The sequence below is a fragment of the Alligator sinensis genome, unplaced genomic scaffold, assembly GCF_000455745.1.
Source record: "Alligator sinensis unplaced genomic scaffold, ASM45574v1 scaffold143_1, whole genome shotgun sequence".
Classification (NCBI taxonomy): domain Eukaryota; kingdom Metazoa; phylum Chordata; order Crocodylia; family Alligatoridae; genus Alligator; species Alligator sinensis.
The window spans coordinates 1,432,002-1,456,751 of NW_005842156.1; the positions used below are offsets into that span (position 1 = coordinate 1,432,002).

Consider the following 24,750-nt stretch of genomic DNA (forward strand, 5'->3'; position numbering starts at 1 on the left):
GGGGGGCGGGGGAGCCGCGGCGGGAGCCCCGGGCGTGCGCGCCCGGAGGCTCTGGGTGTCCTCCCGCCTCGGCTGCGGGTACCTCACGGGGAGGAGGGGCCGCAGTGCGCGGGCCGGGCTGGGTAGGGAGCCGTGGGCCTCTGCTGGGCCCTTCGGATCCCGGCTCCCCCCGGGAACCTGCAGTGTGAACAGCCTGAGACGGGCTCACCCACCAGGGCTGCCCCTGCCTATGGGGAGTCCAGACTGGGGCACAGGGCCTAGCCCCAGTGCGTGTGGGGGGGTCGCAGGGCCCCAGAGTCCAATCCTGGCACCTGGTACTGGGCAGCAGCTGCACGGGGCCCATGCCAGTGTGCGGACCAGCTCGTGCCACTCGCCTGGCCTGCGGGGCCAGAGCTTGGAGCATCACTGGCCTAAGACATGAATTGGCAGTGAAGCAGAGGGACAGCTCCCAGCGGTGTTCAATAAGTGCCGTTTTGTTTAAAGCTGCATCATTTCAGTTATTCCAAGTCTTTTCCCTGTTGTTATGAAATTTGCTATGCTTCAGGTGAGTACTGCTGGGAGAGGGGAAGTTAGAGGGTGGCTATCCAAATACAGATTTATCTTGAGTAAGGAGCTCCTAAGTTGCAGCCCACCAGAAACGGCATTTAACAAACAAAAATTGCTCTTGTGTGCAATGCTCACTTGAGCCTCAAACCGTTGTTTATAATTGTTTGCCAAGTGATCATCTCCAACTAAGGCTTCCTGCTAGGATGGGGCAACAACTCCCCCTTTGGGCAGCAGAGCTGAACAGGCTCAATTTCTAGATCAAGAGTTCATGCTGAATGGATGAGCCCAAGTGGAGCAGGAGTGGGGCTTTATTAAAACCAAAGGGTTTCTGAACAAGCTGTCATTGTAATTGGGTGGTTTAAGGAAACTTGCTGTGACTACTGCACCATGTGTACTGCGAGTGAGCTCGTCTTGCAGGTTTCAGAGACTCCCATGTGTTTCCCCACTCTTGCCTGTATTCCCCAGGGGGAAAACTTACTCTGAGATTAACACTTTAGAGCAATATTTTTTTCCAGTTCCTTCAGAAGTACAGTGAAAGGAGTGAGCATTCTACAAACCAGAAGGGAGTTAGGGTAGTCACTTTTCTGAGCAGTGGAGTTGAATGTGGTCTATTGAAAGCAGGTCACTGGGTCACTTGTTCCTGAGGTTCCTGGTATGTGCCCTGTCCTTATATGAGCTGTTAACACTCAGAATGTTATAATCTCTTAATGCTGTCTGAAGAAATGGAGAGTGTTAGGAAGGTACAGGGTAGGGAGATTAGGGGAGAGGGGTCTGTGATTATGGATTGGGGCAGGGGGACTATTTGAGAGTTGAGAGGGCCAGGAGATTGAGAATTAGGGTTGGGACAGCTGGTCTGAATCAGTAGTTGGCAGCATTTTTAGAGTGTAGGCTGAAATGACCTAGTTCATGCTCACCACCCTTTGACCCAAGGACCCAGCCATTGCTGCTTTCCTCTGCAGCTAGTACAGGCACTTGTCACAGCCCCATCACCTTCCGTTCTTCCTGTGCTTAGCCTAAGATCAGGATGCACAGGTCAGACTCTGAGGACCACTAACAAGGTACACTTTCCAATGGAAGACTGCAAAGATCTGCTTGGATTGGAAGTAAATCCTCAGCATGTTTGCAAGTGGTGAAACTGGGCCAGGTGTGCAGGCTGCTGCACAGATTAATGAACTGCCACACAATAGTGTAATGGGTGTATGACCGGAGCAGCTGTCTGGGGTGTGGGGAGAATTTGTGTGAACATAGCCACTGTCACAATGGCATCTGACCATGTCTCTGCCATTGGCGCTGCAGCTGTCCAGGGTGTGAAGCTGGCCTGCTGCTCCTCTGGCAAGGATGCAAGGCTTTGGTTTACTTCTCAAATCCTTCTTGGCTTAATAAAGTATTCTGGTGGGCCACTGGGATTGCCCAGGCAGACCACATGTTGTACGGTGTACCGAGGTGTCAAGGGGCAGGCTGGAATATTTTGGCCTATCGGTCTCATACTGATGCTTGCCCCTTTACTGAGAAGAGAGGACCAGATTATTTTAGCTGGCAGAGCACTAGAAGGTAGTGCAGGCAAGCCATTATTTTGTAGGGTAGCTATTGCTAAGGAGCTGGAGCAGAGGAAGAAGAGAGTTGGGCTGTAGTTCATGGGGATCTTTTAAAACTAAAGAGAACTTCCAGGGTGGCGATTCCACAGTTTCTCTAGATAGCTTGTTCTAATACTTCACCACCCTTGTACTCAGAAAACTTTGCTTGATCTCCATCTGAAATCTGCTCTGCTTCAGTTGAAGTCCATTGCCTCTAGTCCTGTCCCCTAAAACCACAGAGAAAAAAGGCACTCTCTATTGTCCTTCAGGTATTTGAACTCTGGGATTACCCTATATACTGAGTGGATTTATTTACTAACTACTGATAGTCAAAAATGAAACCTCTGAATTTACCAGTCCACCCCTGTCATTTGAAAAAAGATAGCTAACTTTAACTGTGGTGCAGGTCAAGGTTGGGTCCTAGTGGCATGAAGTAGGAAAGACTGGGAGACGATGTTTTTAGGGTTGTGCATAGTAGGTAACAAAAGTACCATCAGAACAATAACAATATGACTTGTAGATCAGAAGAGGTTGTACTGGACTATTATGTGGGGTTAAAATTAAGTAAATAGAGAACAGTGGCTGGTTTCAAAAAGAGTTTGAAACAATTTGGATGAATATAACTGTCCTTGAAGAGGACAGTTGGTGAAAGATGCCTGAATTTAAAGAGAGAAAGATTAAACTAAAATAGGATTGATGTGATATAGTAGGCAACTCCCACAGCTTTGTAAAGCAGCCAAAGCCCAATAGTGCAAATTACCATAGGACTAAACTCAAGTTACTCTACTCAAACCAGCTTTCCTCAAGTGAAGAGTGGCCACACTGACTGGATTAAGAGTAGGGGAATTGGTATCTCTCAAACTGTGTCAACTTGTAGCTGGCATTCTCACTATTTCTAGCTGAGTGCCAGCACCATTTAAGCTTCAGTTCATGCCTTCTGAGAAAGCAAGTTACTTCAATTTAAAGCACCACTGTGCCCATAGGTCAGTAATTTGAGTTGATGAGAGTTGGGCTAGAGCAGGGGTGGGCAATTATTTTGGGTGGAGGGCTGCTTACTTAGTTTTGGCAAGCCATAGAGGGCTGCATGACCGGCAGCCAGGGGCAGATAAATATTAATTTTCTAAATTTTTGGGAGGCCCATGGGCTGGGTAGAATGGCTGGGCTGGCTGCATCTGGCCCACGGGCTGCATTTTGCCCACCCCTGGGCTAAAGGCAAAACTAGAGCCATTATTCAAGCTAAGACTGTACAGTAAAGATAAACCCTCTTCTGGAGACAGCATCAGAAGAAGCTGAGGCATTTTACAAATAGCTAAGCTGCTCTGAAAAGAGAATCAGAAGCAAAGCACCCAGTTTCTTCCCTTGCCTTCCACCCCTCCCTGCAAAGAAAAAAAAAAAAAAAGAGGGAGGGGGTTAGGGGCTGGAAATTAAACATACCTTGAAATTTATATTCTTGAGGAAGACTGCAGTTTAATCCTCTCTCTGGTCTTGACTATCAGACAAGTCACTGAAATAGCAAATAAATAGATGGGACCAGAAATCTCCAGGGAGATAACCTGTTGCTAAACAGTCAGGTTTGTGTCATCAAAGGTATACCTAAGTACAAATGAAATGCAGTAACGTGGAATTGGGTACCTAAATATCTTTTGAAAATCTGGGCCCAAGCATCATGGATACTGTTGCAAAAGTTGAATTACTTTGCTTATTTAGGCTTAGTCTTGTCTACAGAACATTTGCATCTCTGCCAATTTTATTCTCAACCTCTTCAGACTTGAGACAACTCTGGGAAAATGTCAGCTGCTTTCACTTTTCCGAGTGCAGGAAAATAACAACAATTTTTTGCAAAGAACTCTGCTCACAACATGTTAGAAAGTTTTTAGCACTTTAACACTATGGATTCCTATTTGAAAACTCTGGGTTTTTCTTGTGAATCATATTTGCATACCAAACACTGCTAACATTGCATGGCACCCCACAGCATCCTTGAAAGAATTTCAAGGCACTCCAGGGTGTCATGGCGCTCTGGTTGAGAATCGCTACTCTGTGCTAAAGGGCTTTGACATAACTGCCAGTATAGCTTCAGTGGCAGTGGCTCTGTAAACGAACCATCAGAATGTTATGCTGCATATTGGCTTATCAATACATTTTAAATATAAGTCTTCATTTTCTATCTTGCATGCTAACTAAATCCTAATTAAGGTTCTGGCTTATAACTTGATATGGTAAGTTAAATGTGTAGATAAACAGCGTCAGTTCTATAGTTTTTAGATCTGGCTATTGCCCAAAACTGAAGATTTTATTTGAATTTCTAGGGCTAGGAAATGCAGCAAGTGACAACAGAGCCTTGATTTCTTACTATCAACTTTTCCCCCTTTGAATACAGATTGTGAAAATGGCTGAAAATGGGGATGGTGAAAATATGTCTGTTCTAGAAAGAAAAATCTGTCAGCAAATTGAGGTATGTTCATCTTGATTTTAGATGTCAAATCAGTTTGTCTTAAGCTACACTAATGGGGATTTAGTTGACTGTCTAAACAGATGTTAGCTAGCTACTATTTAGACCCAAATCTTTTAAATTGGTTTTAGACATGCTAGTCTCGGGTCCAGGTCTGATCTGAAGTATCCTAACATTAAATGCTATTACGTATTTAAATGGGAAGCAGACTTTCAAAGATGGCTGTAACAAATCATACACTTTGAATTATCAGCAACTTATCCATATCTTTTAACTTTTAAATTCTACTTTAGGTACAAACCGGCAAATTTTAGGTAGTATTAAAATAAACAACGTTAAATTTCTTATTGCAAATCCAGATGTTATTGCACATGCATGCAAATAGGGAGGTGCATTTAATGTTAAACCTATCTTGGCTTTTGAAGGGAAATTCCTATTCAGTACATTCGTACTTTTGAAAGTATTATCATTCTACTTAATTTGCTGTCTTACACTTCAGTTCTACTTTATTACTAATAATTCAATATTAAAGTCTTGCATCCATTTTAAATTAAGTGTCTTTATATCATTCAACTTGAAGAACTTGGAAGTGTAGATTATTTTTATGTAGTAGTAGAAATGTTTTTGTGCTTTTTTAATTCTGCCTCCCACACCCATGCTAATTACTTTTATTTGACTAAGTAGAGTGTGTACAATGCAGGGAGTGGGGGTGGCTGGGGAAGAAGTGCAGTCACTGAAATAGATTATAACTGAAATTAAATCTAATGCAGGGGGCAGCAACCTTTTGCTGCTGTGGACAAGATCTTGCAGCCCAGCTCCCTCCTGTGGGCCACAGATTTGTTCTTATTGGATTTTCTTGTGCATTAAAAATGAGAAATACCATGAAGATGAGCATTATGCATGATCAGAAGTCTTATCTACTAAACCAAGCTATAGACTGTTTTTTGTAGCAACTGCAGCTCTGTTTGGTACTGTTTACTAAATGAGATCACTTTTCAAAGCTAACTGCAGATTATTTTAGATAATTTTCATGTTAAGATGGGCACTGTAAAAGACATCTTCATAATTGCAGGATTTCTAATTCAGTTATGTAGATATTTCTATCAGTATCAGGAGATCTGTTATGAGTCTTGATATTGCATTGAACTACCCACACAAGTATTCATTAAATTAATAGAAATGAAGCTACTTATTACCTGAGCAGTGCTTTTTTAAAGATAAAATTGATTTATTTTGCAGTACTATTTTGGTGACCACAATCTACCAAGAGACAAGTTCCTAAAGGAGCAGATCAAGCAAGACGATGGCTGGGTTCCTTTAGAAATAATGATTAAATTCAACAGGTAAAACAACAAATAACCTGAAGATGGCTATCTTGTCTGAATGTTGGGGTCCTCAGTGTGCTTGTACAACTCCATCTCTATTGTTGAGTGATGGAGGGAAATAATATATATGGGTCTGGCATGCCTTTCTCCTCTCCTTCCACAGGTTAAGCCATCTCTCAAAAGATTTTAGTGTTATACTGGAAGCATTAAGGAAATCCAAGGCTGGACTTATGGAAATAAGTGAAGACAAAACTAAAATCAGGAGATCTCCAAACAAACCCCTCCCTGAAGTGAATGACCAGTACAAAAATGAAATTAAAAACAGATCTCTATATATTGTAAGTACACTTTTGTACTTGTCTGTATAAGTTTCAGTTTATTGCTTAAAATGCTTCAACTCAAGTGAAATTGATCCTCACTTTATTTCTGTATAAAACTGAGTTTAGAACAAGGGTAGGCAACCCCTGGCATGTGCGCCAGAACATGGTATGCAAAAACATTTTGCTTGGCATGTGTGCCTTGGGGCAGATGGTGGGGAAGAGGCTGGGGCTGTGCTGCCACAAGGATTGGGGCCCTCGCAGCTCCCCTGCCATCTGCCCCTGGCACATCAACATCTTATAAGTCAAGGTTGCTGGTGATTTTGGCAGCAAAAATGTTGCTGACCCCTGGTTTAAAATAAAGTGCTCTTTTTCCACCCCGCCCTTCTTAAGCAACTGACTTGTCTTTTGGTCACAATACAGGAACTGCAATAAATATTTATCTAGAGTTCAGTTGAAATGTCATGGCATATCTGATTTGTATAATGATTTGAAATTCACTGTTATTTTGCAGAAAGGTTTTCCAACAGATTCTACACTAGATGATATCAAAGAATGGCTTGAAGGAAAAGGCACAGTAGAGAGTATTCAGATGAGGAGAACATTGCAGAAAGCCTTTAAGGTAGCTATTCCTTATAAAGCCTGGTGCTCAGTCATCTGTGAACATTGGGGAGTTACTAGAAAACATTTAATCTATCAATTTGATTCTTGATATCCACCTTTCTTTTATAGGGATCTATATTTGCAGTTTTTGATAGTGTTGACTCTGCTAAGAAGTTCATAGAGATCCCAAACCAAAAATACAAAGACACGGAGCTAATAGTCCTTTTCAAGTAAGTCCATCTAACTGATGTTTGCTCAGGTATCTATTTTTGCACTAAATATGACTTGAGTTGGGGAATTTAAGCGTTGCTGCCTTATACAGATTTCAAATATTGATTGTTTTTTTTAGGCTTAGCAGTTTCTTTGGATCAGAGCATCCCTAATTTTAAGGTGTTGTGAACCCAGCCATTCCTTGGCTATTACAGTCTTCCTTTAGGTTGCTTTAATTACATTATAGAGTTCTATTCTAACTTGATTTTTCCCTATTGAAGGGAGGATTACTTTTTAAAGAAGAATGAAGAGAGGAGACAACATAAAGTGGAGGCTAAAGCAAAAGCCAAACAGTAAGTTAGTCTTAGTTTGGAAACTAAGGAACCTTAACTTGGTCATTTAGTTACACTCTAAACAAGTTTGACCTGATCTGATCTTACTTTACAGGGAGAAAGAAGTAAAGCAGAAACAAGCAGAAGATGCTGAGATGGTGTGTATCTTTTGAATATTCTACAAGCATAAAAATAATTACAATAAAAATAAGTACTGTACTTTATTGTAGGTAATAAGAATACAAAAGCCCCTTCTGTCAAATTTGACTCAGCCCATACCAAAGTGCCCGATGCTAAACTTATGTAGCTATGTTCTAATTAGAGGTGGTGCTAAACTTAAACATTCAAATAAGAGTAACTTGTCTCCTTTATCAAACTTGACTTTTTCACAAAAATGTGGGGGTTTTTTTTCTGGAAAACAGACCTTACGACAACAGGCTGAGAGCTATGGGACTCTTCAGCCTGGAAAAGCACAGTCTCAGAGGTGATCTGATGGCCACCTATTGTTTTTTTTTTTTTTTTTATAAGGGGTGTCCACCAGGATCTGGGGGAATGTTTGTTCACCAGAGTGCCCCAAGGGATGATAAGGTCAAACAGTGTTAAACTCCTGCAAGACCATTTCAGGCTGGACATAAGGAAGAATTTCTTTACTGTCCAAACCCCCAAGGTCTGGAATAGCCTGCTGCCAGAGGTGGTTCAAGCACCTACTTTGAATGGCTTTAAGAGAAACCTGGATGTTTTTCTTGCTGGGACCCCAGCTGACTTCCTGCCCCTGGGGCAGGGGGCTGGACTCGATGATCTTCCGAGGTCCCTTCCAGCCCTAATGTCTATGAAATCGATGAATCTATGAAACAAAATATCGACTCAATTTTTATCACAGCGTATTGATACACATACCTGATTGTTTGATGCTAAGTAACTCTCTTTTTTTGAATATTCTAAAGCAGAGGTAGGCAACCTTTTTTGGCTGGGGTGCCAAAACCCCCCACAATGCCTACCTTGGAAGGTGCTGGAGTGCTGGCATGCCAGAAAAACAAAATGAGGGCAGGGGGTACATGGCAGGATGCCCTGCTTGTGCCCCTTCCCTCCAGCCCAGGCTCCATGGCTATCAGCAGCTACCCAGTACCTGGGCCAACTGCAAACAGCTGCTGCCTCCCTGCCCTGGCCCCAGGCTCTGGGGAGGCAGCAGGTGTTGGTGATGCTGCCCTTGCTGCTGCTTCTGCAGAGCAGCGTTGGAACTTGGTGCAGCAGGGCACTGTGGGGGCTGCAGAAAGCTGCCTGCTGCTCCAAGCTCCCCGCTGCCCTGCCCACACTTCCCCTGCAGGCTGGGGCAGCAGCAAGGGGCACAACCCTGTGTGCTGCCTATGCTGCTCCTATGCACTTGGGAAGTATGACCTGGCAGCACGGAGCCTTCAGCCGGCAGCCCCTGTGCGGCCCCTTTGTGTGCTGCTGCTGTGGGTCGCACATGCTGCAGTCCTGGCCCTGCTGCCCTCCCTTGGGCCCTCTGGAGTGCAGCGAGTGCGACTCAGAGCGGCAGCTTGCAGAGGGGCTGCACAGGGAAGCCTTGCCTGCTGCTGCAAGCTCCATGCTGATGGGTCACACTTCCCCTTTGTGCATGGGAGCAGCGTGGGCAGCACGCAGGATTGTGCCCCTCATTGCTGCCCCCGCCTGCAGGTGAAGTGTGGCCGGGGCAGTGGGAAGCTCGGAGCAGCAGGCAGCTTTCTGCGCCCTCCGCTGTGCTGGGTTCCAATGTGCTGTGGAAGTGGCAGCTGTGAGGGCAGCACAGCAGGGAGCATCACTAGTACCTGCTGCCTCCCTGGGGCTACGGCAGGGAGGCAGCAGCTATTTGCAGCGGGCCCAGGTTCTGGGTTGCTGCTGATAGCCATGGAGCCTGGGCTGCTTGCAGCAGGGTTTCCATCCTCCGAGCTGGCTGCTGGGAGCAGCCCGGGCTCTGTGGCTATCAGCAGCTACACAGAGCCTGGGCTGGCTGCACCTGGGAAGCTACAAACAGCTGTGGCCCTCCCGGCCCCGGCTGTTTCCGGGAAGGCAGCAGGTGCTGGCACTGCACCCGTTGGGGCTAGGGTGGGGAGGCAGCAGCTGTTTTTGTAGCCTCCCAGCTGCAGCTGGCCCTGGCTCTGGGGTAGCTGCTGCCAGCAGAGCTTGCAGCCTCCCAGCTGGCAGCAGCTAGGAGGCTGCAAACAGCTGCTGCCTCCCCATCCCGGCCCAAATGCATGCTGAGGAAAATGACCTTGTGTGCCATGCTCGGAATGCGTGCTGGGAGCACTGACTCCTGTTCTAAAGAAACAAAATGCTGCAGGAGACTAGCTCTCCTTAGCAGTATAGGAGGCGCAAAAAGGATTAAATTGTAATGGTTCTGTTTTCCAGGGATAGCTGCTGGATTAGGAGTTGGTGACTACCTCTTCTCTTCCGCATCTCCCCCACTTTCTTTCTGGATAGTGAGGTCCCTGAACTTTATGCAACATTTTCCTGGTATGGGAAAGGCTGGCAGATACTGAAAGACAGTACAAGACTAGTAAAAACTCAAGTTCAAAAAAGCTCTAGGGTTGTAGTGAATTTGGCCTTTTGACAATATTTCTAGATTCACCTAAGATAGTTAAGGGAAGACACCAACTTAAGGTTATGGGCAGACTTAAGATATGCTTTGCGATGCAATTAAAATAGATTTCCCCTTCCTTCTCATAGCTACCTCCTTCATTTCTTGCATTTAGAAATCTCTGGAAGAAAACACTGGATACTTGCTGAAATTTTCTGGTGACCTAGATGATCAAACTTGCAGAGAAGATCTTCATGCAGTTTTTTCTGATCATGGAGAAATTAAATGGATAGACTTTGTCAGAGGAGCAAAGGAGGTCAGTAAATTGATACAGAATTGTGGTGGGCAGGAACAAGTATAATGATGGAAGCAATATTAGATTAAGTACCCAATGGCCATGTCTACATGAGATGCTTACTGCGCAGTAGCTTGCTAGTACTGCACAGTAGCATCATAGGGCACTGACCATGACCCGACGCTACTGCACAGTCAGCGTCACCCAGAAGCCAGTTACTGCACAGTCATTTAGTACTTGGCTATGCAAGTACTAAACTGAGCAGTAACAACTGTGCAGTCAACGCCTTGTGTAGACAGCCAGTGTGTCTTGAATTCCTTATCGCCAATGTGTTGTGTTCCATCAGCAACTTATCCAGATAAACTGGTTGCTCTCAAGTACTACTGAGTTTTGTTTCATTAGCTTTGTAAATAAAGGGTTATTTCTTATTTTTTAAGTGGGAGAAGTTCTCTCCTAATCTAAACTAATATTTTTGTAGATCCATATAGCATAATCTGGAGGAATCCGCATAAATTAAGAGAAAGTAAAGCTCTTGTATAATTAAGAGAAGAGAGGGAGAAAAGAATTCATATGTAGTATTTGGGCTGTTTGTCTGGTGCAGGATAAGCACGGAGTATCCTGCTTACACCTTCAGCTAGTGCTTTACTCACCAGGGGTGAAGTAGCTGTGCTGGTAGAGTAGAAACTGTGTTGCTGCGGAGGTGATTTGAGTGTGTTCACACTAAAGGTTCACAGGTGGAACTAGAGTCCTGGCTGTGAACTCAAGCATGCAAACTCTTTCTGTTTTAGGGTATTATTCTATTTAAAGGTAATGCAAAAGAAGTCCTGGATAAAGCCACAGAAGCAAATGATGGGAACTTACAGCTGCGTAAGAAGGATGTAAAATGGCAGGTGCTAGAAGGAGATACTGAGAAAGAAGCTTTGAAAAAAATCATGGAGGGCCAGCAAGAATCATTAAACAAATGGAAAACAAAAGGTGACTTTCTTCTGCCTGATGTGGCTATGCTGTGAATTAACTTTCTTGGCAACCGTAGATTTAGGCAATGTTATTTTCTTTCTTTTTCCTTCCCCAAATGGCAAATGCACAGAAATGCATGAATTGCTACTTAGTGACTCAAATGTTCTGAACTTGTCTGTACGTTGTGATAGGTCGCAAATTTAAAGGTAAAGGAAGAGGAGGGAAGACGGCCCAAGGTGCACAGAACAAAGGGAAAGTGCAGTTCCAGGGTAAGAAGACAAAATTTGAGAGTGAGGATGAAGAGAGTGACAGTAATACAGAAACAGGTAAGATACTTCATGCCTGGGAGGAATAGCTCAAAACTTCCTACCAGGATGCAGAGCTGTATTTACAGAGAATCTGATTTTTTTTTTTTTTTAATTACCTAACAAAGTAGTCAAGTTCTAACTAATGAAAAAAACAGACAACTGTTCACATGCTTTGGGATGTTTGTCCTGGTCATGTTTCTTACATGATACCTGTTGGAAACCAAGGATTAAACTGGTGTAGAGAACTTAGCCAGCCAAAACAGGGCTGACCATTAACAGGGCACTCCAAAGAAATTTGTACTAAGGGATACTGAAGATTGCTATCATAGGGAATAGCAAATGGTGGTGCCAAATTAGACTGACTTTTACTTAAATGAAAATTACTGGTTACATGACTGCTGCTTATACTGTCTTCTGTGCAGGTCGCCAGTTTAGATGCGCTCTCTTCTAACATTTACAGCCCCCACGCCCACTTCACACTTTCTCTCCCCCCACTACATACTTTCTCTAGCTGAATAAACTCATACCTCCCTGCATTGATTTATGCATTCTGAGGGCTTATTTTCAAGACTAGATGTCTCAAAGACTCTAGAAGCATTGTCGTAAATGGGTCTAAAGCAGGGGTATCAAATTTGCCCCTCCTTTGTGGGCTGGATATGGGCTGCAGTTGTGATGGGGTGAGTAGCAGTGGCTGCAGGGGTTAATACCGCAGTAGTCATTCCCCCTCTCACTGCTGACATGTCTTCAGTGGGGGCTCTGTTCCATACCCAGGATTTTGAGGGCTAGTCCTGACCCTGAATTCCTGGTCTCTTTGACACCTTGTTTTAGGTAATCCTTCATTGTTAAAGCAGGTACTAGATCATCTGGAATTGTTCTAGTATCTAGTGGCAAAGCATTAACTGAAGAAAGCTTGTACTTGCAGTAGCCTGAAGGACTGTATGTCTTCAGCTGGGTAGGAATTGTGCTGAAAATATCAAACAAAGGTCTTTCTAGTTCCTTAGTGTCTGTGTATATGAACACTTACAGGGCCAGCAAGTCCCAAGAAAAGACCATTAGAAGAGACTGAAAAAGAAGAACCTCCATCAAAACAACTGAAAACAGAGAATGGAGCAGGAGAACAGTAATATAAAAAGCATTGTTTTTATTACTCCATTTTAAATAGGTTTTAAGCCATTCCTCAGTTCAGAACTTTTCAAAAGAAAATCTAACAAAATCCACTTCAATGTCAACCTGCAATGAAAGGAAAGGTTTGTGTTTTGTTTGTTTGTTTTTCTTTTTTTATATATTTTCAGACACATGCTTATTCTAACATGCCAGTCAGGATTTTTTAAAAAAATATTTTGTTTATACTGTCAGAGCCTCTCAGCATTTCTGGCACTTGATTTAAAATGTAAATGGAGGTTCTATCCTTGAACCAGACTTTGCAATTTTGAAGTTGTATTAAATAAGTCACCAATAAACTTCAGCATTTAAGATGGTACTTAACAGCTGGTGATTTTTAAACTTATGCAGATTTCTGTCCCAACTAACGTGTGATTAGAAGGCTGACCATTTGATTTGGTGATTGAGGATAGCTTCAACAGAATAAAACTCCTGTAGCCTCTCTACAGGAAAGAGGCTAGCTAGCTAAGAACTGATCAAACAGCCTGTTTAAGCTACAGTTGTAGCTGACTGGGCCTTTATTACTTATTCATCCAAGCCTTGTACTTTTTCTTCCTGTACAACAACTGCAAAAAAAAAAACTGCGGGGAGTGGATTGCAGCTCTTGCCCCTGGCCCTGGCCTCACGCTGTCATGGCCCTGTGTTCCCAATACTGGCCCCACCTGCCCACAGCCCCAACCCATCTGCCTGTGTCCTGCTTGCATAGGCACCAGGCTGATCTCCATAGAGACCACAGGATTGTGGGGCGGTGATTGCACAGGACCTGGGACAGAGCCACAATCTGTTCTCTGCACACTCCTGCCTGTGGAGTGGGTATCTATCACAGAGGTGTGTGGGAAGTAGACTGCAGCTCTGCTCCAAGCCCTGGCCTCACACTGTCATGGCCCTGCAATCCTGATCCTGGCCCCACCTGCCTGTCCTGTTGCTGGATGCCACACTGCACCTGCCCATGGCCTCACCCCATCCACCTGGCAGAGTGAGGGCAGAGCCACTTTCAGAGCTTTGAGCTGGGGTGAGGGGGGGAGAAACGCAACAAACTGCTGACCTAGCCTGTGACAGCTCACCAGAACTCCTTAAGTGGCCCTCTGGTGCAAATAATTGCCTACCCTTGGTCTAACCAGATCTTTGCTCCCCAAGGTCTACTTCCATACCTTTCACCATACAAAACGCAAACTTTAGTCCCTTCCTCTTTTATACATCCTTCCCATTGCTGCTTCTAGTACATCTTCTGCTTTTCCCACAAGCAGTTTGGTTTTGTTCATCCTTGTGCTCGAGTGCAAAATACCTTCAGACTAGTCAAAGCCATTATCCTATTATCCAGCTGTAAAATCCTGACTCATTCTGAAGTCCTCTTTAGAAATCTGAATTAAATAGGGCCAGATTTCAACTCGGCCTCCTGCTACAGGTTAAAAAAAAAAATTTGGTCTTTGCCAAATTTTAACATACATCAAATACAATCAGTTAGTGAGTGATAAACATGTACCTGGCTATTTGTACCCACTTGCAACACTGACTTCAGACTAAAGTGAGACACCTCAAGTACTGAGTAATATTCTACAGTATTCCAAAATAATTATCGTTATTAAGTATCACCTAGGTCTTGCTGCCATAAAGCAGAATATAGCAAGCTTGATGCCAATAACTGAGTTAGCTTGGCAACAAACGTGCAGACTAAGCTGGATATAACTACAATTCACTATAGGGCCGGGGCGGGCAATTATTTTGGGTGGAGGGCTGCTTACCCAGTTTTGGCAAGCTGTCTAGGGCTGCATAGGTAGCCCCGCCCCTTGGTCACCATCTTGGGACTGATGTTCCAATGCCTTGGGACCAATGTCCCATAGCCAGCAACAGTGGGGCCTAGAGCAGGGTGCAGGCGTCTGTGGAGCTGGGTTGGGCTGCACCAGCAGGGAAGGGGCCAGCTCCTGGCCCGGCTCCATAGAGCCCCTGCCGCCCAGGACCTTGTACCCTGCCGCCCTGCTCTGGGCCCCGCTGGTGCTGGCCCCGGGACACTGGTGTGGGCCCCACGCTCCTGCTCACTCCTAGTGCCCCAAGCCCCGCAGTACAGGCAGGGGGCAGCGTGCAGCCTCAACCCCCTGCTCCGCAGCAGGTAATGAGCTGGTGCTGAGTGTGGGGAAAAGTGGCCCCTTGCCTGCCCCATGCCCGGCGCTCCCTGCTGAAGCAGGCACAGACAGTAGGCACAGACAGCCCCAAGCGGGCTGTGAGCGGCTGCAGTGCTGGGTGCTGGCCACGGGATGAGTGCTGGGTGCTGGCCGGGTGCTGGCCACTCTCCCGTGCTCAGCAGCAGCTTGTAACCCACTCCAGCAGCGAACCTGGGCCCCGCAATGGCTCTAGGCTCGCCTGTTACAAGCTGGTGCTAAGCACGGGAAAAGCGGCCCTTTGCCCACTCCATGGCCAGTGCCCCGTGCTGCAGCTGTTTGCAGGCTGCGTGGGGCTGCCTGTGCCTGCTCAGGACAACCCTGCGTGGGCTGCGAATGGCTGCAGCAGGGAGCGTGGGGCAGGGGAGGAGCCGCTTTTCCCCAGGCTCCTTCCTTGCCCTTCCCCCTCACCCCCTGCAGTCACATGGTCCCAGGCCAGAACCCGTGCTGTTCCCGTAGCCTGCCGGGCTTCCCCTGGGTCTCACTGTCTCTGGTTTCTGACATTTTTGACAGGAATCAAGGACAGATCAATATTTTCTAAATTTTTTTTAGGGGCCTCGCAGGCCGAATAGAATGGCCTTGTGGGCTATATTTTGCCCACCCCTGCTACAGGGCTTAACACAGTGGGACTAGAGCCTCTAGGGACTCCTGCAAAATAGAAAATATATTTTAAGGTAAAGTCTAAACTGTTGGCTACATCTAAGACTATGGATTGTATTTAAAGTGCTTGTCTAATACAGGCAAGAAGGGAAAAACGCTTACCGATTTCTTCTTATGAAACTTGTATGATGCTGGTAAATCATATCTAAGTTCTGTGAATAGCAGAGAGAACAACTGTCACACCATGGCAACTTGGGTACGTTTCCTCAATGCAGATACAACTCACTAGCTGTACTATTATCATCTATATTCCTTTACATTTAAACCACTTTACTGCTGTCAACCACTTGATTAGAACAAATTGATAGGTGTACACAATGCATCTGAGTTGACTTATGACAATGGAGTATTATTATAATACACATACTACTTTGTCTTGTTATATTTGCACCTGAGAGGAAGCTACTTACAGTTAATTAACTTGGCACTCAATTACTGCAAAAAGTACTATATCGGGGTGGGCAATTATTTCGGCTGGAGAGTTTTGGTGAGCTGTGAGGGCTACTCTTGTGGCCCTCTCGTTGCTATCTTGGGACCAGAAGTCCCTCCCCTTGCCTCCGAGAGGAGTACTTTTGGAAAAAGAGGTTTGCCACCTTGGAACCGGGGAAAAAAACAAATCATATACTAAAAACCAAATATCTATTATAAGTTCTTATTTCAAAAAATATTTTTATCCTTATTTACGTGCATTTGCATAGTGTATATAGAGCTGATCACAAAATAGATCAAAATATAGTATATTGTGTGGGGTGTGATTGGGTGGCTGGATGTATGTGTGGAATTTGTGAGGGTGTGATTTGTGTGTGGGGGAGGATGTGGGGGTATGGTAGGGGGTGTGCGGGACCTGCAAGCACGTGAGTGCCCTGGGGTGACAGCCTTCCCTGCACGCAGAGCAGGGCAGATGGGCCTGCTGAGCCATAAGGCTGTGGCTGCTGCTGGCAGTGGCTTGTAGCAACTGTGGCCCTAGTTACTGGAGCCACCTCTCTGCTTTTCCCCTAGTAACCAGGGCCCAGGCCTGCCATATTCCCTGCTATTGCTATGGAAGCCAAGGGACTCCTGTGGTAGTGGTAGCTGCAGGGTGGGGGATGCGGTATATGTGAGCTCCTGGAGCTGCTGCCTCCAAGCCCCAGGATTAGCTTGGCTTGCCGTGTGAGGGAGAAGGGATGGTTGCAAAGCAGCTGGTCTAGGAGAGGCCACATACACATAAGCAAGCCAGCCCCCTGAGCTACTCAGCACCCCTCCCCACCAGCCCATAGCCTGTGTCCCCTGTGGCTCCTCCCTGCTACTCCCCACAGCCCCAGCCCTGGCCTGCCCTGAGCCACACCTGCTCCGGACTCGCCCCAGCCAGATCAGACCAGCTGGAACCCGCGCATACAGCCCTGACCCCAGCCTGCCCAGCATCTGCTCCGCATTGCCCGCCCATGCTGAGCAGCGGCAGCAGCCAGGCAGAAGCTGTTGCTGGCACAGGGGAAAAGCAGCCGCTCTCCCATCGCTGCTAGGCTGTTTGTGCTGCAGCTGCCCTGCAGCTTCTCTCTGCCACTGTCGCTGCTGCCTTCAGGCTGCCCTGTGGGGCAGCAGTGCAAATCAGACTAATAGCAAGGCAGCCTGGGCGTGGGCTCTGGGTGGCTGCAGCAAGAACTGCCCAGCCCCAGTGAGGGGGAGGAGCCCCTTTTCCTCTGAGCCAACAGCAGCTTCTGTCGCTGCTGCTGCTGCGCACGAACTGGGCTGTGCCCAGGGGTCCCTGTAAGTACCACAGGGCAGTGGCAGCCAGGAGGAGCTGCTGCTACCTGGGCTGCCTAGAACGGCAGTACAGCTGTGGAGCCACCCCAGCCTCATTGCATGCTCAAGGGGCAGCACGATGTGCCACAGGCTGGATGGCACTTAGAGGGTCTCTGTCTTGCCCACGGTTCCACTTGGCCCATGGGTTGGATCTGGCCTGTGGGCCGTATTTTGCCCTCCCCTATATGATACTATATTATGCTTTTTAAGGCTTATGAATAAGATGACCATAAGGAAATATGGGACATTGCCTCCCCTGGCCCAAGTCAGCAGTGCTGCTGTAGTCCTGCTGGACTGTGCCACGCCCCCCTGCGATTCTGGGACATCTGTTTTAATTTGCACAGACAGAAGTGACAATTTTCACCTGGTCTGGTCACAGAAAGCAGTTTACAGCCATGACCAAACACACATGTTCGGCTGCAGACAGCTTAAAAATGGCCAATCAGGTGAAAATCTTGCACTCTCATTGCGTGAGGGGTCAAATGAAGACATTTTAAAACAAAGTGTCCTTCTGTAACTGTCTGTGTTGCATGCCGGCCTCAAGCTGTTTCCAGAATGGGAGAGGGAAAAGGGGGCAGAGGGAGTTTGGTTTGGAGGTTTTCAGCCCATGCTGGAGGGTGGACTGGGTGTATTAGAGTCACTCAAGATGGCTGGGTAGCTCTAGAACAGAGCTTTCCAAACTTTTCATGTTGGTGACACACTTTTTAGACATGCATCATTTCGCGACACAGTAATTCAGTTCCGGGGGAGGGGCCAAGGGAAGCAGACGGGAGTAAGGGAGCTCCGCGGTGCCCTTCCGCAAAATTTTCTGCATTTTGCGCGACACACCTACACACTGCCGCCGACATACTAATGTGTCGCGGCACACAGTTTGGAAAGCTCTGCTCTAGAATGAGCTCCCTCTGCTCCCTTTCCCCCCTCCCATTTTGAAACAGGGACAGGCTAGAAGAGAGGAGGGACTGTTGCTAGGGGAAACTGGCTATAGGCTCCCAGCCAGCATTCCCCTCCCCCCTGGAACCAACACTGAACTTCTGTTTGCACAGAGGGATCATTGCAACTCAGAACACTTCCTTTAAAGTGTTTTCAGTTACAGCAAGGAGCCGCGCTTCTGTCTGTGCCCCTAGTGACAGTAATCCAATGCTTCAGTTTTACTTTAGAGGTCTGTTTCCTTCCTGGAAGAGAGAATTGCTCGTATAAAGGGAAAGATAGAATTAATACAACTCTTGAGATTTTTGTAAAGAAAATGGTGGAGAGAGCTTGGTTTTGGTACAACCTTTGTATCTCACAAGTGTGCGCTGAGGACAAAGCTAAAAAAACCAAACCCAACAACCCTTTATATTTTGTTAACATCTTGCTTGATGGTGGGGAAAGTAAAATGTAATTCAAATAATCTGTCAATTAAAAAATATATTCATCTTTAGTCTCAACATTTTAAACTTTTGAGAGGTGATCTTATGGCCACCTACAAATTCATTAGGGGGATGCATTAAGGCATCGGAGATGCTCTGTTCATCAGGGCGCCTCTTGGGGTAACAAGGAACAATGGTTACACACTGACGGAGAACAGATTTAGGCTAGATATCAGGGAAACCTTTCTTCATGGTAAGGGTGGCCAAAATTTGGAATGGGCTTCCAAGGGAGGTAGTGCTCTCCCCTACCTTGGGGGTCTTTAAGAGAAGGCTGGATAGGCATCTGGCTGGGGTCATCTGACCCCAGCACTCTTTACTGCCCAGGCAGTAGGCAGAATCCATGATCTGTTGAGGTCCCTTCCGACCCTAGCATCTATGAATGATAGTTTTACACAGTGGCTCCCAACCTTTTTTTTGCTGCGACCCTAAATCTGGGTTGTGACCCCTGCTCCTGCTGCTGATTTAGTCATTCCTAGTGGTGCCAGCAGAGCCTGGGCCAGGCCGAGATTGTGGGGGGCAGTGGTGGCAAGAGCCACGCAGACTGTGTGTTGGGAAAGTGCCGTAGGTGGGAGAGGCAGACCCCCTGCGACCCTGATTTGGGTTGTGCCTCAAGGTTGGGAGCCACTGGTTTTAACCTGTTTCTGAAGGCTATTAACCACAAACAAACTGCATTTGTTAGAAGCAGAAGATAGTCTTACCAGCTAGAACTTCCATCTTCACTTTCCATTCATCTGCTTTCTTTTGAATGTGCTGCAACAAAAGTTTTGTGGACTCTTTTAGAACTGTTAATATTTTAAACTCTTGATGCTTGGAAAAAAAATTCACTCCTGTACCGGAGTTGAAATACTAACTCTGACAGCTGCATTGCTGTGCTTCAAGGCCAGCGTTGTTTGCAACTATAACTTATCCATTGCTATTGCTCCCATTAAGAATGATGGCTTAAGTAATTTGAAGTTCTGTATTCAAAGTATGGATGGGAGATGCAACAAATCTACCCATTCAAACTATGCTGTGGTATCCATCATGGGCATACAAGTCTTTTAAGTTTGCACAGTTTCTGTAAAACTAAATGTAGATTTAAATACCACTTATGTCTAGTTTCTGCTTAACTTGCTGAAACTGGGAACTTACTTGCCGTGTTGAAGTTTTGTGTAAAGAATATACAGCTGTTCTTGCCATTTGCAAAGCTACTTTCAAAAAAACCATATCCATCCCTGCAAAAAAGGACCCAAATTACAGTTATGACTCTTTTAATAAACCTCAGTTTAACTTTGCTTTTCAAATACTCACATAGGAAATCAGTAGCTATGCTTTGTTACTTAAGTTTAGAACTATACTTTTCTTAAGAGAGAAAAAAAAACACCAAACAAAAAGCAAGGGCACTGAAACATGGAATTAGATAAAAGGTCTTTAAATGCAATGTTGAAGAGTAAGGTATTGAAGGAGGAAGGGTGGTACTTAGGACAGGTGCAAATAAGATTTAATAGTACAACTAACTATTCAAATTCAACTGTGTTAAAACAAATGCTGGACATTTGAAGAGATCTAACTTGGACAAGGAACTTTTAGTTTGGTGTTGTTACCACATCACAAAACAAAGCAAATCTTTAAAGGTATTTTCTGAAATATAAGTGTTGCCCCTTCAGGTTACTCAGCCGATGAAAATGTTTATTCAATTATAGTACATTTATCTTCAGAAATGACTACAAATATTGTTTGTTTTCTGATCACTAACCTTTATTGTGCTTGGTTCCAAAGGGAGGATTCATAATTACTGTGTCAAATGTTTTTGACATTCTGTCAGGTAAAGAACACACGTTGCATTGAATCACATCAATATTTGTGAGCTCAAATTCTTCAGCATTTCTACTAAATATTTCCAGGGCATCTGTGTCCACATCAAACCCCACACACAACCTATAAAATGGAAAGCATTAGTCAGGAACAAACAGCTACAACATTGTTCTGTCTTTGCCTTGGGAAGGGTGGGGCAGGGGGGACATTAATTTGTTTTTCTAATGTACACTGTTGTATGGTGTGAGACTTTTGTGTGTGTTTGTTTTATTTTGGCTTAAAGTAGAGTTTTGAGGGAGAGCTGTTGGGACAGAATTTGTTCTGTTAGTTTTAGTGTGAGGTGGTGAAGCAAAGGTATGTTTTAAAAGTAGATTACTAATAGAAGAAGAATATGATCAGCAAAGCTTTTTATTTTCCTAAGAATTTCTTGAAGTTTATTAATAATACATTTTAAGCTTGTGTTGTTTATCTTATGAGAAAACAGTTACAAAAATATGTACAAGTTTCCATTAAACAAGTATGTTTCAAATAGAGTGCAACTGTTCTTATCACTTGTCATTATTTGCATGCTTGCAGGCTGGCTAGCTGTAGGAAAATGTCTGGTGATGCATCTATTTTTAGTTAAGTGCAGTCCAGTATTGTCATGTTCTAATCTTATCTTTCATTTGATTCTATACTTGGAAAGAAGCAAACCATAATTCTGAGTGTGAATCACCTACCCTGCTCCTAATGTTGCACTTCCGATGCTGAGCACGCCACAACCACACCCTAGATCGGCAACCACTTTGTTTTCAATATCATCAAAAGTGTTGTGAATTGTGTACAGCATACATGCTGGAAAACAACAGATTAGAAGATGACAGCCAACTATTTATCTGAGTCAATACATAAACAATTCCTTCTGCCTTTCAAAAAAAACTTTGAATGCCATGTTGCTGCTTTTAGTGAATGCAATAATTGTTCACACAGGAACATGACACCTAGTGATCACACTGCTACTATCCTTTTTTTGTGTATGGAAACAAAAATATGAAGATAAGGACTTCAGATCATTGCTCTAATGGGTAGTTTTCATGCACAGCAATTACTCTGGTCGCAGGAGGAGTATACAGGGAATTGTGACTGAACTATCAATATTAATACTATCTCTGACTAATTATATAAAATGCTTTTACTGAAGGACTAAGAGCTGTATTTCTACACTTTTTCTTGATGTATGCAAACATTTCTGCTACATACAAACAATATCTTAACACTCCCTTTAGGACTGAAAAAGGACCATGCACTAATTAGATTCAATATAACCACTGTTCACTAATTATAGGCCCACCCTGATCTAAGCTTTTCCATCTCAGTAATGTTATTTTCCTTGTTACTTGGAGTTTTATACCTCTAATATGGTGATTTTCAGCCAGGGTCATGTGTTACCCTAAGGTGCCTCAAGAGCCTTAGGGTAACAAATGGGTGTTGTGGGGCATCACCACACAGTTAGTGCTGTTAGGTGTGCAAATGTGATTCACAAAATAAAACCAGAGATTTGCATAGGAATCCATCGTGCTAAAAACATTTTCCCCTGTTGTGGGCTTTGTGTTCTCTGCAACAGAAAAACTGCTCTACTCTTTTTCCCCAATAAAAAAATATGTGAAAACTAAGCATTTTTGAAGGGTGCCTCAAGCCTAAAAAAGTTGCAAGCTACTGCTCTATGATATGACTTAGTTCAAGACTTCTTTAGAAGTGTTACGATTAAGGGCTCCTACTCCTTCCTTTATGCTAACTATGCAGTGTCACAACCCAAGGGTGTGATTTTGTGTGCGTGCGCTTCGGCACTGCTAAATTATTTCCCGCCACGAGGAGCTTTCTTTGCAGGGTGCATTTCTCAGTTGCAAAGAAAAAACCCCGGTGCAAAGGAGTTCCCGCCACCCGCATGCAAATTTGTGTCCCACTATTGGCCAGTTCTAAATTATTCCCACGTGGCGGCTAGCGATTGGCTTGCTAGCCATATAAGAGGCTTGAGCGGTTTCTGTCCAAGTTGGAGGACTCCACAACCATCTCGTGGAGGAGGAGGACTTCATGTCTCGTGAAGAACTCTAAGCGCTGTGGAGCCTAACAGACCCAGCGCGTGCCTTAAGAAGGCTATAGGGGTCTGATCAACCTCTGGCCTCTCCCCGTCGCCGAGCGTGATCCCTCGACGAACCCCTTCCCTGTGCGCTTGTTCCACGGAGCCTAGCAAGCTTCGTGTGCGTGTGTGTATTCAGAGCTCTGTCCGAGTTATTTCAAGAGGCTCGAGTTTTCTGCGGGTCTTGTTCGAGTTCGTGTTGTGGAGCCTAGCAAACGCTACGTGTCTGTCTGTAACTGCAACGCAAGCAAGTTTTTCCTGCCTGCACCGCGACCATCTACGGTGTAAGTAAAATAATCTTTAATCAACCGCTACATGTCCATGCTTAATTCTAGTCCGCCGGCCTGCATTCCCCGACCTGCATGCCAGGGCTGCTGGCCACAGCCCGCCACGCACCCTCGAGGGCCTCAGACCGCTCCCGGCCCACACACAGAGCATTACAAAGTAGACAGTGGGGCCAAAGAGCCTCTATGCCCTTCAGCAGTTCACACCTGTAACCAGGGTTTGTGATAATACAGACAGCAAAATAGTGAGTGTGCTGTCCAGTTAAATGAATTACACCTATTTATATGCAGATAGGTGAAATACACTGTGTTAAACTTTAAATCTTGAAGAACTGTATAACAAAATAGGTATTTTCAACAAAATCTAGTAAATGTCCAGACCATACCCCTTGCCATGCACAATCTCTGAACTGTTCCTGGCAACAATACAAAAGCTTCTATGAGCATTGTAGCACCAAAAAATCTAGAAACAAGAAGAAACACTTAAAAAAAAAAAAAAAAAAGCAGCTATAAATGATTGGAACAGAATGTGAATTAATGCCAGCATTATATATTATCTCTACCTGCAATATGTGGCCTTGTTGGATACTGTTCAAGTAGTAACTTTGGATTCTCAAAAACATCAACTTGTTGAAGACGGCTTTCCAGTTCTTTAAGCTTTAACTTCTTCATGTTTGTCTTTTCAACTAAAAAAAACAGTTTAACATTGTGAAGCTGTATCTGATTATAATGTTCTTTTATATAAAATATAAAGTTTAAAACTATCTTCAAAAAGCATACTTATGCCACACCACCTTTTCAAACTCCCCTTCTATCAGAAGCTCTTGTAGTTGACACAAGAAAGCCCACTTCAGTGAGATGCTAAGCATCCTCATTACTAATTAACTTGAAGGGGAGCTGGCTACCTATGGTGTCTTTTGGGAAAGATCCTGCAGTGGATTTTATGCTTTGAAAAACATTATGTTCACCAGATAGAAAAAGGGAGTGACTTCCAGATCCATCACTTCATGATCCTTGAACCAAACTTCTTGGGTACTGTGAGGATTTGCTGGTAATCGCTCAGTCTGATAACCTCTTCTGATCTTTTCATCTTAGATACAGCTGTAATGGGGAGTGTATACCTATCCTGATACCTCACATTCTGTAATGTTTTTTTCTCTATGAAGTAGGGAAAAGCTATAATCCCTGTTTTAGAGATGGGGGAGTTAAGGCAGGAGGAGATTAAAGGTCATATCTAAAAAGGATCTAAGAGAAAACACAAGAGGAATGCCAGCCTGTAACCTAGCCAACCAGGGGTTCTGCTCCCTGGGGGATGTTGCTTACTTTTTGTCCAGTGACTGCTTAATTAAAGTGTCCTAGGAGCAGGGGCTGGAACTGATCTCGCAGCTGTGGACCCCAGCCCATAAGCTGCAACTCTGGGTTCCCTCTTGTACAGTAATATGCCCTCAGCAGGAGGGGTGGAAAATGTCCCCAGCCTCTGCAAGATGGTAACCTGGTGGCTGGGGCCCCCTTCTCCACCTGTGCCATCTGGGTTTCAGCCTCCTCGGGCTGAGGCAAACATAGAAAGCAAGGCTCCCACTTTCCCTGCAGTGCCAAGTGGGGTCTGATCACCATCATCATCATCATCTCCCCCCAGGCATTTTAAAATAAACAAGGAGCTTCCCTTAGTTGTGGGTACTGCCTCCGAGCAGAGCCCTCCCTGCAGCCTGAGTCGGTGCCTCGGCCGCGGGCAGAGGTGAGCTGTGTTGTCAGAGCCCGGCATTGGCTGCCCTGCCCGCCCCCAGGCTGGGCGTGCGGCCGGGGGCGGGGGCCTCAGCCCTTCGCCCTCCCCGGCCCAGAAGCGGCCCTTCCGCGGCCCTACCTCGGTGCCGCAGCCTAAGCGCTCCCCTCCCCGCAGAGCAACCGCCTATCTCGTCCC

The 24,750-nt window shown here is 45.2% G+C and overlaps 2 protein-coding genes across 8 annotated transcripts; one reads left to right on the plus strand and one right to left on the minus strand.

Moving 5' to 3' along the window:
• The first annotated feature begins 4,429 nt into the window (after nucleotides 1–4,429).
• SSB (Sjogren syndrome antigen B) lies at nucleotides 4,430–12,951 on the plus strand. The gene is made up of 11 exons (XM_025206474.1): nucleotides 4,430–4,575; nucleotides 5,812–5,915; nucleotides 6,061–6,235; nucleotides 6,729–6,836; nucleotides 6,947–7,047; nucleotides 7,309–7,380; nucleotides 7,475–7,517; nucleotides 10,089–10,229; nucleotides 10,997–11,183; nucleotides 11,357–11,491; nucleotides 12,500–12,951. The coding sequence occupies exons 1-11, from the start codon at nucleotides 4,510–4,512 to the stop codon at nucleotides 12,595–12,597; spliced, it is 1,230 nt and encodes a 409-aa protein (XP_025062259.1). The 5' UTR covers nucleotides 4,430–4,509; the 3' UTR covers nucleotides 12,598–12,951.
• METTL5 (methyltransferase like 5) lies at nucleotides 8,145–24,744 on the minus strand. 7 transcript variants are annotated; one of them, XM_025206476.1, is made up of 8 exons: nucleotides 24,156–24,686; nucleotides 23,396–23,518; nucleotides 21,152–21,266; nucleotides 20,374–20,555; nucleotides 19,770–19,852; nucleotides 19,337–19,388; nucleotides 15,553–15,602; nucleotides 8,145–8,203 (listed from the first exon to the last, which is right to left on the minus strand). In XM_025206476.1, the coding sequence occupies exons 2-8, from the start codon at nucleotides 23,502–23,504 to the stop codon at nucleotides 8,180–8,182; spliced, it is 615 nt and encodes a 204-aa protein (XP_025062261.1). In that variant the 5' UTR covers nucleotides 23,505–23,518; nucleotides 24,156–24,686; the 3' UTR covers nucleotides 8,145–8,179. The 7 variants fall into 7 exon arrangements, with proteins under 7 accessions (XP_025062261.1, XP_014376295.1, XP_006025680.1 ...); XM_014520809.2 differs by lacking the exons at nucleotides 8,145–8,203; nucleotides 24,156–24,686 and adding exons at nucleotides 12,598–12,703; nucleotides 24,694–24,744; XM_006025618.3 differs by lacking the exon at nucleotides 8,145–8,203 and adding an exon at nucleotides 12,598–12,703.
• Between the last annotated feature and the right edge of the window lie 6 nt (nucleotides 24,745–24,750).

Excerpts from the sequence above, each read along its gene's own strand:
- SSB (XM_025206474.1), top strand. The coding sequence starts at position 4,510 with ATGGCTGAAAATGGGGATGGTGAAAATATGTCTGTTCTAGAAAGAAAA. Across the intron at positions 4,576-5,811 it reads AAATCTGTCAGCAAATTGAG|TACTATTTTGGTGACCACAA; the intron begins GTATGTTCATCT and ends TTTATTTTGCAG. Across the intron at positions 6,837-6,946 it reads CATTGCAGAAAGCCTTTAAG|GGATCTATATTTGCAGTTTT; the intron begins GTAGCTATTCCT and ends TTTCTTTTATAG.
- METTL5 (XM_014520809.2), bottom strand. The coding sequence starts at position 23,504 with ATGAAGAAGTTAAAGCTTAAAGAACTGGAAAGCCGTCTTCAACAAGTT. Across the intron at positions 19,389-19,769 it reads ACAAAACTTCAACACGGCAA|CACATTCAAAAGAAAGCAGA; the intron begins GTAAGTTCCCAG and ends CTTTTGTTGCAG. Across the intron at positions 15,603-19,336 it reads GAAGATGGAAGTTCTAGCTG|AACTTAGATATGATTTACCA; the intron begins GTAAGACTATCT and ends TGCTATTCACAG.